General features: G+C 37.2%; 1 protein-coding gene across 3 annotated transcripts in view; it reads left to right on the top strand.

Annotated features, from left to right (window-relative positions):
• The window catches only part of LOC124594815 (adhesion G-protein coupled receptor G6-like), a 189,264-nt gene that overhangs the window by 30,933 nt on the left and 143,549 nt on the right, over nucleotides 1–14,782 (top strand). For 2 of the 3 annotated variants that reach the window (XM_047133256.1, XM_047133257.1), the window contains exons 3-4: nucleotides 3,702–3,942; nucleotides 9,438–9,668. In XM_047133256.1, the coding sequence (XP_046989212.1) occupies nucleotides 3,702–3,942; nucleotides 9,438–9,668 (472 nt within the window). The remainder of the gene's footprint in view (nucleotides 1–3,701; nucleotides 3,943–9,437; nucleotides 9,669–14,782) is intronic. The other variant, XM_047133258.1, reaches the window with a different exon arrangement.

The following is a 14,782-nucleotide window of genomic DNA, read 5'->3' as shown; positions in this document are numbered from 1 at the left end:
GTAGTCTACTTTGGAGTGAAGGCTGCATGATGGCTATCCACCTCCATCATCATTGTCACCTGAACTTGGCATCATTTTGCAAAAAGAATGGTATAAAATTGCCTTGAAAACCATACAGTACCTGACTGTATACATTTCATTTTTTATTTATTTTATTTATTTATTTGGTCCTGTTGATTACACATTATACAGCCAGTGTACAAGTAATATAGGACAAGTCAATTGACGCAATTACAGTAGTACATTAACATTTATACATCACATTGCACAGACATTGGTTTATTTTACAAGAACAATTACTTGCATGCAGTATTAAAGCCTGCATTATGCCAAAAACAGTTTAAGTGATTGTTTAAAATAGTAGAGTAAGTGACAGTGCATATTTTTATGCTACTGACATATATAAGGAAGTAAATTTTCTTCGTGGTCATGGTTTGAATGAATGCAAGTTTTAACTGCATTCCTTAAGAAGAGGTTTAAGTGAATGCTCAAGAGAGTGGGATACATGGGAGTTCACATTTTCTCATAATGAAACAGATAAATTTACATTTTATCACCACAATTTCAGTTAAACTACAAGTAACAGCACCACACTTTTTCTTTAAGGGAGTGCTTTTCTTAGGCAGTTTCCCCCACTCTTGTACATCATAACTCTAAGTATTCATTCATTTTATAGAAAGTTTGTTCAATGTGAAATAATTTTAGCTTTCTTTTGAAAACCTGTACGTTATTTATTTCCTTTTTTATATTGATGGGGAGCTTATTGAAGACCTTAATACCTGACTCAGTAACTCCCCTATGTACTTTAGTGAGAGATGCAGAGCCTTGATGAAAATTTTTCACCTGTCTTGAGTCATGGTTGTGGATGTCACAATTTTTCTGAAACAGTTCCCTGTTGTTGGCTACAAATAACATCAGTGAGTATATATACTGACCTGTGATGGTAAGTATCCTGAGAGATTTGAAGAGACCTCTGCAAGATGTCCCATTAGGGACCCCACATATTAGCCTCACTGCTCATTTTTGTATTCTGAAGACTTTTTCAACACCTGCAGCATTTCCCCAGAAGATTATGCCATAGGAGAGAACAGAATGGAAATATGCAAAGTATGACAACAACATTATTTCTCAAGACGACTGGAATCTGTTTTGAATGTAAACATGTCTCTTATACTATTTTAGACACAGTAATATGATGTGTTTTTGGTGTTTCCATATTTTTGTCCAAACCCTGTAGCTGTGCAAGAGTAGTGTCAAATTTTATGTACAGTATATATATTATTTCCATAGTTAAATACTGAGCAGTTTGATCTTTTAAAATCTTATTTCTTAATTAGTTGTGAGAGGAGAAAAGAAACATAACAATGGTGAAGTACAATGCACAAAGCCATACAAATAAAGAGACATAACTACACCACCCACTGCCTTTCCAACAAGTTGGACCCTCTTATCTTGGCTTCCTAGTGATCTGCTCCCACAGAAACTCATACAATTCCTGAAGAAAAAACCTATTTTTCTCATAAATATGTTACAGTCATTATTTATTTTTATACAGGGTGTTACAAAAAGGTACGGCCAAACTTTCAGGAAACATTCCTCACACACAAAGAAAGAAAATATGTTATGTGGACATGTGTCCGGAAACGCTTACTTTCCATGTTAGAGCTCATTTTATTACTTCTCTTCAAATCACATTAATCATGGAATGGAAACACACAGCAACAGAACGTACCAGTGTGACTTCAAACACTTTGTTACAGGAAATGTTCAAAATGTCCTCCGTTAGCGAGGATACATGCGTCCACCCTCCATCGCGCGTCCGCAGCTCGTGGTCGTGCGGTAGCGTTCTCGCTTCCCGCGCCCTGGTTCCCGGGTTCGATTCCCGGTGGGGTCAGGGATTTTCTATGCCTCGTGATGACTGGGTGTTGTGTGATGTCCTTAGGTTAGTTAGGTTTAAGTAGTTCTAAGTTCTAGGGGACTGATGACCATAGATGTTAAGTCCCATAGTGCTCAGAGCCACCCTCCGTCACATGGAATCCCTGATGCACTGATGCAGCCCTGGAGAATGGCGTATTGTATCACAGCCGTCCACAATACAAGCATGAAGAGTCTCCACATTTGGTATCGGGGTTGTGTAGACAAGAGCTTTCAAATGCCCCCATAAATGAAAGTCAAGAGGGTTGAGGTCAGGAGAGCGTGGAGGCCATGGAATTGGTCCATATCTACCAATCCATCGGTCACCGAATCTGTTGTTGAGAAGCGTACGAACACTTCGACTGAAATGTGTAGGAACTCCATCGTGCCTGAACCACATGTTGTGTCGTTCTTGTAAAGGCACATGTTCTAGCAGCACAGGTAGAATATCCCATATGAAATCATGATAACATGCTCCACTGAGCGTAGGTTGAAGAACATGGGGCCAATCAAGACATCACCAACAATGCCTGCCCAAACGTTCACAGAAAATCTGTGTTGATGACATGATTGCACAATTGCGTGAGGATGCTCATCAGCCCACACATGCTGATTGTGAAAATTTACAATTTGATCACGTTGGAATGAAGCCTCATCCGTAAAGAGAACATTTGCACTGAAATGAGGATTGACACATTGTTGGATGAACCATTCGCAGAAATGTACCCATGGAGGCCAATTAGCTACTGATAGTGCGTGCACATGCTGTACATGGTATGGAAACAACTGGTTCTCCTGTAGCACTCTCCATACAGTGACGTGGTTAAAGTTACCTTGTACAGCAGCAACTTCTCTGACACTGACATTAGGGTTATCGTAAACTGCACAAAGAATTGCCTTGGCCATTGCAGGTGTCCCGTCATTCTAGGTCTTCCCAAGTCGTGAGTCATAGGCTGGAATGTTCCGTGCTCCCTAAGATGCCGATCAATTGCTTCGAACGTCTTCCGTCGGGACACCTTCGTTCTGGTAATCTGTCTTAATACAAACGTACCGCGCCACGGCTATTGCCCCGTGCTAATCCATACATCAAATGGGCATCTGACAACTCTGCATTTGTAAACATTGCACTGACTGCAAAACCACGTTCATGATGAACACTAACCTGTTGATGCTACGTACTGATGTGCTTGATGCTAGTACTGTAGAGCAGTGAATCGCATGTCAACACAAGCACCGAAGTCAACATTACCTTCCTTCAACTGGGCCAACTGGTGGTGAATCGAGGAAGTACAGTACATACTGACGAAACTAAAATGAGCTCTAACATGGAAATTAAGCGTTTCCAGACACATGTCCACATAACATCTTTTCTTTATTTGTGTGTGAGGAATGTTTCCTGAAAGTTTGGCTGTACCTTTTTGTAACACCCTGAATGTATTATTTTGATTGAGAGCTGTGCTTAGTGAAGGTAAGTGTTGTCTCTCAATGAGTTTAATTTACTACATTCAAAATTGTTAGTTAAGAATGTGTGATATGTGTAAGAACTTTACATCAATTACAATTTAAGTCATTTTCTTCAGCCAAACACAGCAAAAGATCTTAAATCTTTTGCAAAAGCCACTGAATTTTGTATTGGCATGGTAAGTGTTTAAAATAAATTCTTATAAATATTTGCAGTGTGTATGAACTATATCAAATTAGTTGTTAATCAGAGAAAAATTGTTAATTTTTATATGCATATTCACGTATTACAATAATTCAGTTTAAATGTAAAACATTTCTTGCAGTCTTTTCAGCGGAGAGCCCCAGTTCACGATATTGTGTGAACATAATACCACCTACAGATTGGCAGAGTGCTTTTAACTTGTGCAAGGAACGTGGATCAGACAAAAGCATTCTTCAGATATTAAATGACTTAGACACTGAAAAGTTTTACAGTACATTACATCTCTACAATATATATGCATTTTGGGGAGATGTGAGAAAAATTTCAAATTCTACAGCTGGTGACGTGAAGGAAAGATTGAGGTAAATATATATGTTCCATACGTTATGAGAAAAAAATCATATGTACAAATAAAAAAAAAGTAAGCTACAGAACTCATTCTTGGTAGATATTATGAACAAGGAAGTGAAGCAAATAAAGAATAAGTAATAAAGAAATGGCTCATTTTGCAATAGCTCACTGTAATGCAAGCAAGCATATATCAGAATGATGAATGAAACCCAACAGAAAGTTCCATCAAGCCCATCGCATTGATATACTATCCGAGTTTCAAAGAACTCTCATACTTAAATTATGTATTTTTGCCTCATTCACTCAACTCTATCTATCTATCTATCCATCTATCTATTCTTCTACGTATCTACCTCTTTGATCCTGAAATCATGGTGACTTTTTTTATTTAATGCCCTGAATAGTCTCATTATCTTCATTCATTTGTTGCATTTAACTCTATTTTGCCTTCATTTTCTTCACTGTTTTTCTGATAACTCATTTTATCTTATGTATTCCTCTTCCAGTTCCATTGACCACTGACCTGTCTTTAAATCTTAAGAGTTGTACAATTTATTTTACTTAAATGAAAAGTAGTAGAAGTATTTTGGTTTCTGATTTCCTGGGTATTGTCTATTTTGCTCTAGTTTGCATAGAAATGTGGAGGTATGGATGTAAATGAACTTCCTCCATGACCTGCACCATTACCTGAAATCCATCAGCTCACTTGTCTTATGAACCTGTATATGGCAGCAGAGGCTGCCAAGGTACTCTTGTCTGCCAGACTCCATAGAGATTGTACACAGCCCAAAGTTAAGTGCTTCTGAATCAGAGCCTGGGATTCGCTAGCTGTTCATGTACAAGCAGAGATCTGTAGTCCCCTATCAACATGATCATTTGGAAACCAGTCATTTTGTCCTTTGTATAATACATTTAACCCTCATTATAGCAGACTTTGATATATCGGCTGGTTATAATTAAACTGACAGTGTTCCAAGTGTTGCAGTGTGGGCTGCATATGTCACAGGATACTGAAACACCATAGGTATGTTCATTAATCCCTGCTGAAAAAATAATAGTTCCATTTTCTGCCACCATGTGAAAATATGGCACTGTAAGCGGAGAGAATGTGAAATGTTTCTGTTTTGATGTCAATATGCTGTTTGTCACTTGGCGATGTGCGTTGATTTCTTTTGTGAAGTGACTGCTAGTGTAGAGGGAAGAAGGTTGAAGTTTTCCATATCAGGCACAATGGCTGTTGAGAAGAAAGATCATACAGTGCTGGGAAAATTATTTTATCAGAATAGCAGCAATAGCAGCACTGCATTGCGTGAATATCGGCAACAGAAACAGCTGCATAGAGGCTCCTTATCAATAAATGAGTTAAAGAATACAATCAAGAAATTGAAGGAACAGGTGAATTAGGTGGTGCAGCATGGAGAGGGAGGCAGCCCATTCCCATGGCAGTTGTTGGTGAAGTTGCTATAGCTATACCCAATTGTGCAGCACATGCCTCAAATTCTGAAAACAGTGCACAAGCTGTGTCTTGGGAGTTGCCTCTCTCCTGATCAACAGTTTGAAAAATTTTGCAGCATGTTTTACACTGGTATCCCTACAAGATTCAGAATGCACACCAAATGAAGCCCCAAGATAGGCTACAACACCATGCCTTGACCTTTCATTTATTGGCATAATGGAAATGGATGACATATGGCGGGGGAATATTCTTTGGACGGATGAGGCACATTTTACTCTGCACAGTACCATTAATCCAAAGAACTGTTGGATTAGGGGTTCTACTCTGCCACATGTTATGCAGGAACATCCACTGCACTCAGCTTATGTGACTGTGTTGTGGGGTTTCACAAGGTTCTTCATTCTCACTCCATTTTCTTTAAGAAGATGACATGTCACAGGCCTGTCAGGTGTAAAGTGACATCTACACATTATGAAGACTTCCTGGTGCAACATGTGATTCCAGCTTTAGATGAATGCACTTGTGTCCACACTATTATTTTAATGCAAGATGTGGTGACACCAGATGTTGCTTGACAAGTGGAAGATTTGCTTCGAGAAATCTTTGATAATGACCACATCATCTCTAAGCAGTTTCAAGATGTGTAGCCTTCCACATCTTCCGACCTGAATCTGTTTAGCTTCTGGTTGTGGGATTAGTTGACAGATCATGTCTATCATGGATGTATTCAAACTCTTCCTGATCTGAAGAATAGCATATGATATCATATAACTCTGATTACACTGCATATGCTGTGAGCAGTTGTCAACCATGGCATGTTATGGATGTAGCATTTTGCTGACTCAGAAGACCACACTGAACACATATTGTAACTTGTGATGATATCCTAATAAACATGTTAGAACCACCATTATCATGTGTTTGATTGTTCATCCTCTTTTCCTGCACCCAAACCACATTCTGACTGCTTACAGTACCATATATTGACCTGATGGCAGAAAGTGGATTGTTATTTTATCAGCATCCTTTATGAGCACACCAGTTGGTGAACACACCTATGACATTTCATCATCATGTGATGTATACAACCTGTACCGCAGCACTCAGAACACCATCAGTTAAAATATAACCATCTGGTACCACACTATCTGCATTGTGCATTGGTGAGCAGCCCATCTATATTTGTCCCTAATTAAGTGATCCATCAAGATGTTCACCTTATTGATACTAACGGCTGCATGAGGTGAACATCTGGATTAGACAATAGGATCTTCTCTGATTGGTTTCTTCAATCACCAGTAAGATGTAATTAAGGACTTCTCCAATTCTTAGTTAGAATCTCCTTTTACTGTCCTATTTTGCAACAATATTTCTTTAATATTGTGCTAATTTTCATGAAAGTTGTTAGAATGCTTTAGGAATTCACTTTATTTATTTAAAAAAGTACTCATTGCAGTACACAGCAGAGGAAAGCTGTTTCAGTTTCTAATGTATTTATCTTTTGTGTCATGTATGTGATGTTAACTCCTTAAAGAAACTGCCATTCTTTGGAGTATGAACACAGAACTGCTATGAACAGTGTAATTGTTTCTTGTAGCATGGCTGAGGGTGATATTACCAAGTTGAATATAATTTTTATGACACCACTTTCTGGAAAACACTACTCTTTTATTACCCAGACAAGTTTTGGCACCTATGTGGAATCTTTTATTTTGTAAACACATTCTACAGATTTTTGTTGACTGAGTAACAAAGAGAAACAGATCATTTGGCTTGGTGTTTAAGTCAGAAAATGTTAGACTATAGATCCAAATGTCCAAAGTTCAATCCTCAGTCAGACCCAGGATTTTGCCTGGTACCTATAGCTTCTATAATCTCTGGGAATATTTTATACATGTGAAAAATATCAAGTTAATCATGGTTCAGAGTCTTCATTAAATGATAGACCTCCTGTAACAGACTGGGTATGTTTGCTCAGAGATTGCAGGAAGGTTAGTGCATATTACCACCACTAAGAGGTACTGGTAAAGTAATGTAGTAATCAAACCAATTTTAGGATTAACAACAGCATTACTTTTTACATCTGCGTGTATCTTATGATGGACAACTTGTTTCCTGTGTTATTGTTTTAAGCATATACATTATAATGTGATTGCTCACTTAAAGGTCCTAATTTGTTTATATTATTTATTTATTTATTTATTGTTCCGTGGGACTACATTAAGGAGAAGTCTCCATGGTCATGGAACGAGTCAATACATGAAATTATAACACGATTGTAGAAACAGATGAAATGAAATATAAGAAACATATTCAGTTGTAGATTGTAGAAACAGATAAAATGAAATATAAGAAACATATTCAGGCGACAAGTCGTTAGTTTAAATAAAGAAAATCAAGAATGTAACACTGGAATTTGCTTAATTTTTTAGCTCTTCCAGGAGCTCCTCGACAGAATAGAAGGAGTGAGCCATGAGGAAACTCTTCAGTTTGGACTTAAAAGTGTTTGGGCTACTGCTAAGATTTTTGAGTTCTTGTGGTAGCTTATTGAAAATGGAGGCAGCAGAATACTGCACTCCTTTCTGCACAAGAGTCAAGGAAGTGCATTCCACATGCAGATTTGATTTCCACCTAGTATTAACTGAGTGAAAGCTGCTAACTCTTGGGAATAAGCTAATATTGCTAACAACAAACGACATTAAAGAAAATATATACTGTGAGGGCAATGTCAAAATTCCCAGACTATTGAATAGGGGTCGACAAGAGGTTTTTGAACTTACACCACACATAGCTCAAACAGCCCATTTTTGAGCCAAAAATACCCTTTTTGAATCAGAAGAATTACCCTAAAAAATAATACCATATGACATAAGCGTATGAATTTGTGAATTGGATATGACAAGCTGGCATGTTGTCATATATTTTCATGGACAGCATGTCATCTGAAATGTAATGAGAACCACATATGGTGCTATTCAGAAGGGAATGTTTTAAAAACCTGTCTTATTTTGTTAACATGAGTAAAAATTCAGAAACTAGAGCTGTTCACTACAGGAAAAAATGAAACACTCTTGGAACAAATACTAAAGAAGATCAGAGATTTAATAATATGTTGACAGTGAATTCTGTAGGCATGAAGCACAAGCTCAGATAAGGAAGGATGGGGAAAGAGATTCTTTTTCAAAGGAACTAATGGAAAGGAACCAGCCTGCCATTTGCCTTAAGCAATTTAGGGAAAATTTGGGTACCATAAATGTGGAGGGCTGGATGATTACTTGAGTCATAGTGTTCCCAAATGTGAATCTAATATTGTAGTCAAAGTGGCATCTCAGTTGATGATGTAAATGTTGTAGTGATGAATTCACTTTTTAATTTGCACTTCATGTTATGTTATTTTATAATCAGGGAGTACTCTCAGAGATGTGAAATGATTTAAAATATATGTTATCATAGATAAGCAGCTATTATAAACTGCTTTTGTAGACTACAACCAGAACCTACAATTACTATTGATACACTATTCCCAGCAATAGCCACTGTCCCATCATACTCAAACAAAATGTCAATTTACATCATGCATAATTAGCAGAAAAGCTACAAATTAAATAAATTTTTACAGCTTCCTTTCTGCTGTTCATTAATTACTACACAATTAAAAATTATATGAATAAACTGGTAATTGTATTAATTGAGACTTATTTTCAATGAACATTTATTCTTCCCAGAATGTAAACATTTAGTTCATTTATGAAACTAAGTATATTTTTAGTTGTGGAGATCTACATTTCCTGCCTCCTGTCTGTAAACAAGCTGTCAGATTGTTCTGCCTGATAAAAAAGAAGAAAATCTCCTTCTTGTACTCAAATAGGGATGAAGAGTGTGTGTGAAAATTGTTTTTGGAAGGATGATGCCTGAACCTTGCTCACAGCTCTGCTTGTGTTCTTGTAATGGTTAGCTAATGAAATGTTTTCAATATACAGAATAAGTGTAGTAAGTATGTAAATGTAATCTGCTCAAAAAGTATAAAAACATTCAATTTGTTGCTCACAGTTTAAATTTTCTTCCTTGGACGGGGAGTGAAAATCCTGGCACTGATGCAAACTGTGGATTAGTGACAGGTCTGCCAGGGCAGGGTGGACTAAAACTTCTGCCATCCCCCTGTCATAATAGACACATCAGTCTATGCTTAGTCAATTCTTCTGAAGATTATCAACATGACGGTATCTTCTGTGCAAATTTAACAGATGATAAAACAAAAAGGGAACCTGAACTCACATTGCGGTTGGTATAGAGCACCAAAATTCTGTAATTGTGTAAAGTTTTCAAGTAGTAACTTAGTACTAATCCTATTACATGCTGATGCTGCATATAGTTTCTAAAAATGTATTTACTTAATTGTATTTTACAATCTAATTCACTCTCACATGTTGTTGAATAATTGTGTAATTAAATGAGATGGTAATTACTTACAATGTATGACAAATCACAGTATAATATATTATGAAGATTTGTAGCTATGTAGGATCTATCTGCATAGATATTAGTTTAAACTATGGAAAGTCCAAGTTGGAAAACCAACAGTATTATGAAAAGCACAGAATGCTACTCACTGTAAAGTCGCAGATGGGCGCAACAAAAAAACTAAAGCCTTCTTCAGAAAAGAAAACACATGCATATTCACTTATCCAAGTAGACCTCATGAACACAATTGCTATCAACAGCCATAATGAAACAGTTCCATTGAACGAAAACAGCAATCCTGAGTGGAGCAGGGAAGGGGGAGGGATAGCAGGGTACCAGCTCTGCTGCAATCATTACACAACTTCTTATGTTGGTACAACTACCAGCCAGCTGTCCATCAGTATGAATGTCCACAGGCCAACAGCAGACTGGACCACACCGTGGCTGGTGCAATATGCAGCTGAACATAAGATGTTTGATTTCAGTTCCTGCTTCACAAGCTGAGCCATCTGGATCCTCCCCTCCACCAATAGCTTTTCTGAATTGTGCCACCTGGCACTCTTGTCCTGCAACCATCTAGTTGCTGAATGCATGACCAGACAGCATGCTATTCTCCACACATCTGTACTCTGTCATCCCTGTCCCTTCCCCACCCCACTCTGGATTGCTGCTTTCATTCAGCACAAGAGAAGATGATGTATTGTAGAATAATACCTAATCTCAATAACAGTAGTATCTTTAGCAATTCACCTTATGGGCTTTAGATGGGTTGCTCTATTGAGCATACCATTTATCTGTTCACTTCCCAGATTTTACAAGCATTAAATAATAAAATAGCGATGGTTGGTATTTTCAGTGACTTCTATAAGGCATTTGACTGTGGGGATCACATATTCTCATAGATAAATCGATGTTTTATGAGATTTACAGTATAGCCAAACAATGGATAATGTTATATCTAACCAAAAGACTGCAGAAAGTTGTACTTAGTAATTCAAGAAATATAGCCCATGGACATAATTCTGACTGGGGAGAATTCACCTATGGGGCTCCCCAAGGTCTAATATTAGGTCCACTACTGTTCCTCATATATGTTAACTATCTTCCATCTAGTATACAATAAGTAGAATTAGTTGTTTTTGCAGATGACACTAATATTGTAATCAATCCCAGCTAATGTACAGAAACAGAAGAAATGGTAAACAAAGTTATTAAAATTATCATTGACTGGTTTTCTGGGAATGGTCTCACTTTGCCCGTCTGGAGGTACTACACCAATGATAAGTGTAATACATGGTGAGGATATAATCAATAGGGTGGAAACTTCAAAATTCTTAGAGTTCCATGTTGATGAGAAATTCAATTGGAAAAAACACGTTTTGGAACTCCTAAAACAACTTAGTTCAGCCACATCTGCAATTAGAATCATTGCAAATCTTCAGACATATTTGCCATATTTTCATTCAATAATGTCATATGGCATAATGTTCTGGGGTAACTCATCTGTGAGAAAGAAAGCCTGCATTGCACAAAAATGTGCTGTTGGAATAATATGTGGTGCTCACCCATGATCATCTCATAGACATCTGTTTAATGAGTTGGGCATTTTGTCGACTGCTTCACAGTATATTTGTTCTCTCATGAAGTTTGTTGTAACAAATCCACTGCAGTTCAAAAGGAACAATGCTGCACACAATTACAATATCAGAAGGAAAAATAATGTTTGTCAGTACACATTAAGGTGTATTTAGCACAAAAAGTGGTGCACAATGCTGCAACAAACATTTTTGATTACTTACTCAGTGATATAAAATGTCTGACAGAAAAGTAAAATTTGATAACAAACTATTCCATAGAAGAATTCTATTATTATAATGTGTAAAAGGTAGTGCGTAGGAATTACTAACTCACATCTGTATATATTTTTCCTTTGTGATATGAATGTAAAATGATTCATTCCACATGATTAAAATCTATCATGCAAAAGATTCATGAAACATGTAATTAACTAACTGTTGCCTTCTGGCAATAGTGTGAGGTGTGCTTGCTTGTGTGAATGTGGGTGTGTTTTTGTTTCTGAAGAAGACTTTGGCCTAAAGTTCAATGTGTAACAGTCTTTTTGTTGTGCCTGCTGCTTCTGGTAAGTCTCTCCTGACTTGAGGTTCTGCGTGATTTTTCTAAACTCTCCCCATTCCCTAGACCTCACCAGTCCTTTTCCTTCATCCCTCTTCCTTGGGAACTTCAGCCCTTCTGCCAGAAGAAGGAGCCACTGGCTCTGAAATCTTGCGTATTTCTTTAACCTTCCCATGTGTGTGTGTGTGTGTGTGTGTGTGTGTGTGTGTGTGTTCTCCTGCCACTGCTTGGTAATAAATTTTTTGTCTATCCAGTGACATTACATTTTCAAAAATTGAAAACTAATTATTTTCATTGATATTAGTTTAGTAATATTCCATATGCTGAGGCCTGAATTCCCTGTTATACCTTATTTACTGGCACAAAGATAACAATAATATGTATACCTTATTACGTATATGACATCTCTTAAACATGAATATCACTTTAGGAATGTTATATGTCTATTTTATTAATTTGGCATGTAGCATACTTAGCATAATTTCTTTACTTCATCTTATCAATTATAAGACAAGGGCTATTCTGTGGACACTAGGCAAGCGCACACAAATACAGCCAGTCTGCAGGATGAACCCTTTGCTATACTGTAGCCAAGGTTGTTCTCCAGTGTGATGTGCTTATTTATTGTCGTCATACAGAGGTTCCATACCCTTGCTGGTCTGCCAAAATTAGGAAAACTAAATAAGGTGACCAGACAGGTAAGACCACCATAAAAGAATATCCTTCATGAATGATAGATGCAAATTTGTTGGGAAATCTAGGTGACTAGAGAGGTAAGACCACTGTAAATGAATATACTTCCTGAATGACAGATGCAAATTTGTTGGGAAATCACATTGATTTCTTCATTAGCAGCTAACCCGTCCAGTCATTAGTCAATCTTGGGATTTCATTTTCTGTTATGTTGGATACTTATCATTGCCATCTGAAGATAGTTATGTTCTGAGATTTGTAAGACATTGTTGATAGTTGCAATTGGAAAATATGTTCAGCCAACAGATACCTGTGTTGTGAGAATAAGTATCAATAGGAACACAGCCTTTTGAATTTGTTGTTTTACCAGAATTCAGCTGTAATTTTATCCTTAGATGAGACTTCTTGCAGGCATCACAAGCACTCATAGACTCTGTATATTGGAACTCAGGACTGATGAAGCTGCTCCAACAAGTACACACAACAAAAATTGCTCTCTGTGACTGTCTGCCATTGAAAACACACTTAAGCTATCATTAACAAGACAAGTTCTAGCCAATAGTCTGGACACTCAAGTCAACTGTGAAGCTCTGAAAACTGCAAAAAATTACTTAGCCTGACAAAAGAAATCTATATGCTAGTAACAAAAGTAACAAATGAAGATTTTTTTTTTGATACTTCGGTACTACATCAGGTTGCGTTACATTTATTAATCCAATTTCTAATTTAATTGCATATGTTTGGCTCAACAGAGTCATGATGCTATTGAGTTATGTTATGTTAGTATGTTGGAAAACTACAGCTACATGTCTTACAGTAATATATTAGGGTCTTAGTATTTTATAACTAAGTTAGGATTTCTATATAAGCAGAATCTCTGTCAATGTAAGTAAATGGTTGTTAATATGTTGGAAAACTACAGCTACATGTCTTACAGTAATATATTATGGGCTTAGTATTTTATAACTAAGTTAGGATTACTATATAAGCAGAATCTCTGTCAATGTAATTAAATGGCATGTACTTTGTTACATACATATATGACATTGCAATAATTCTGTGACATTCACTATCAAGTATTATTACATGAAACTGCTTTATTTATGGGACCAGGCTTTCATTGTGTGAGGGGCATGAAATCGTATACAGAAGTTTATAGATCTGGCACTCAGTTTCAGCCTTAATCTGTGTGACAGAGACCCTGCCTCTCTGACCCTTGGAGCCAGTCCTTCTCATTGTATTCTTGTACTGAACTGTTAGGCGATTGGATGAAGATGTGCACATGTGTCACAGAGCCAGGAATCTCCAGCCATAATTTCTCTTTTCACAGCATCTTGCTTCATTGCTAATCACACCCCAAGCTATCTTCCCATGTGGCCATAGTCTTCATCTCCTTTGGCTTCAAGAATGGAATTGCTGGATTATTTTTCATAAAAAGACTTTCATGACCAACACATATTGGTGCCTGAGATAGCTCAGAAAGAATTTGTTTTGCTTAGGTCCTGTGGATGTATTTTTACTGGGGCACTGTCCACACTGGCTGTGTAGCTTCTTCACAGAAACAACCACTCAGATTTCCTATTGCCATTGCACATCATTGACCTCAAAGCATTACGCTGCGAGTCTTGTAGTTATCTCTATGAGTGAATATACGCAAGGTACCACAGTGTTTCATATGCCTCTCTGGATGACAGCATTTTCTACATGGACATGCTTTGACAGCACAGTGTAGAGTTCAGGATCAGTTATGTGTTCCTACAATGAAGAATGACATGTTCCAGGATTACGGTGTCACCACAAACAAATAGTTGTCTTTTATTTTGCACTAAATATATGTAGATACATGTGATAGGGCCTATGCCCAGAAATGAAGTAGACAGGTGCTGTTGAGAGAACTAAATGCTTCACTCTAAGTTACTCTTTAACGTTTGTCAGAAGTGAAGTACACCCTATGGCCACTACATGTATTTGTCCACATATTTTGTCATGCCATGTGCACTCATTTCCATACTGCATCTACAATGTTCAATACACTTCCAGCTGTTGTCTGCATTTTCTCTATTTCAATTAAGTTAAAGAGTAAATGTTACAGTCCTCTGAACAATAGA

Source organism: Schistocerca americana, chromosome 2, assembly GCF_021461395.2.
Source record: "Schistocerca americana isolate TAMUIC-IGC-003095 chromosome 2, iqSchAmer2.1, whole genome shotgun sequence".
NCBI lineage: Eukaryota > Metazoa > Arthropoda > Insecta > Orthoptera > Acrididae > Schistocerca > Schistocerca americana.
Note: the sequence above shows the minus strand (reverse complement) of the source record. Positions and strands in the feature narration are given on the sequence as shown.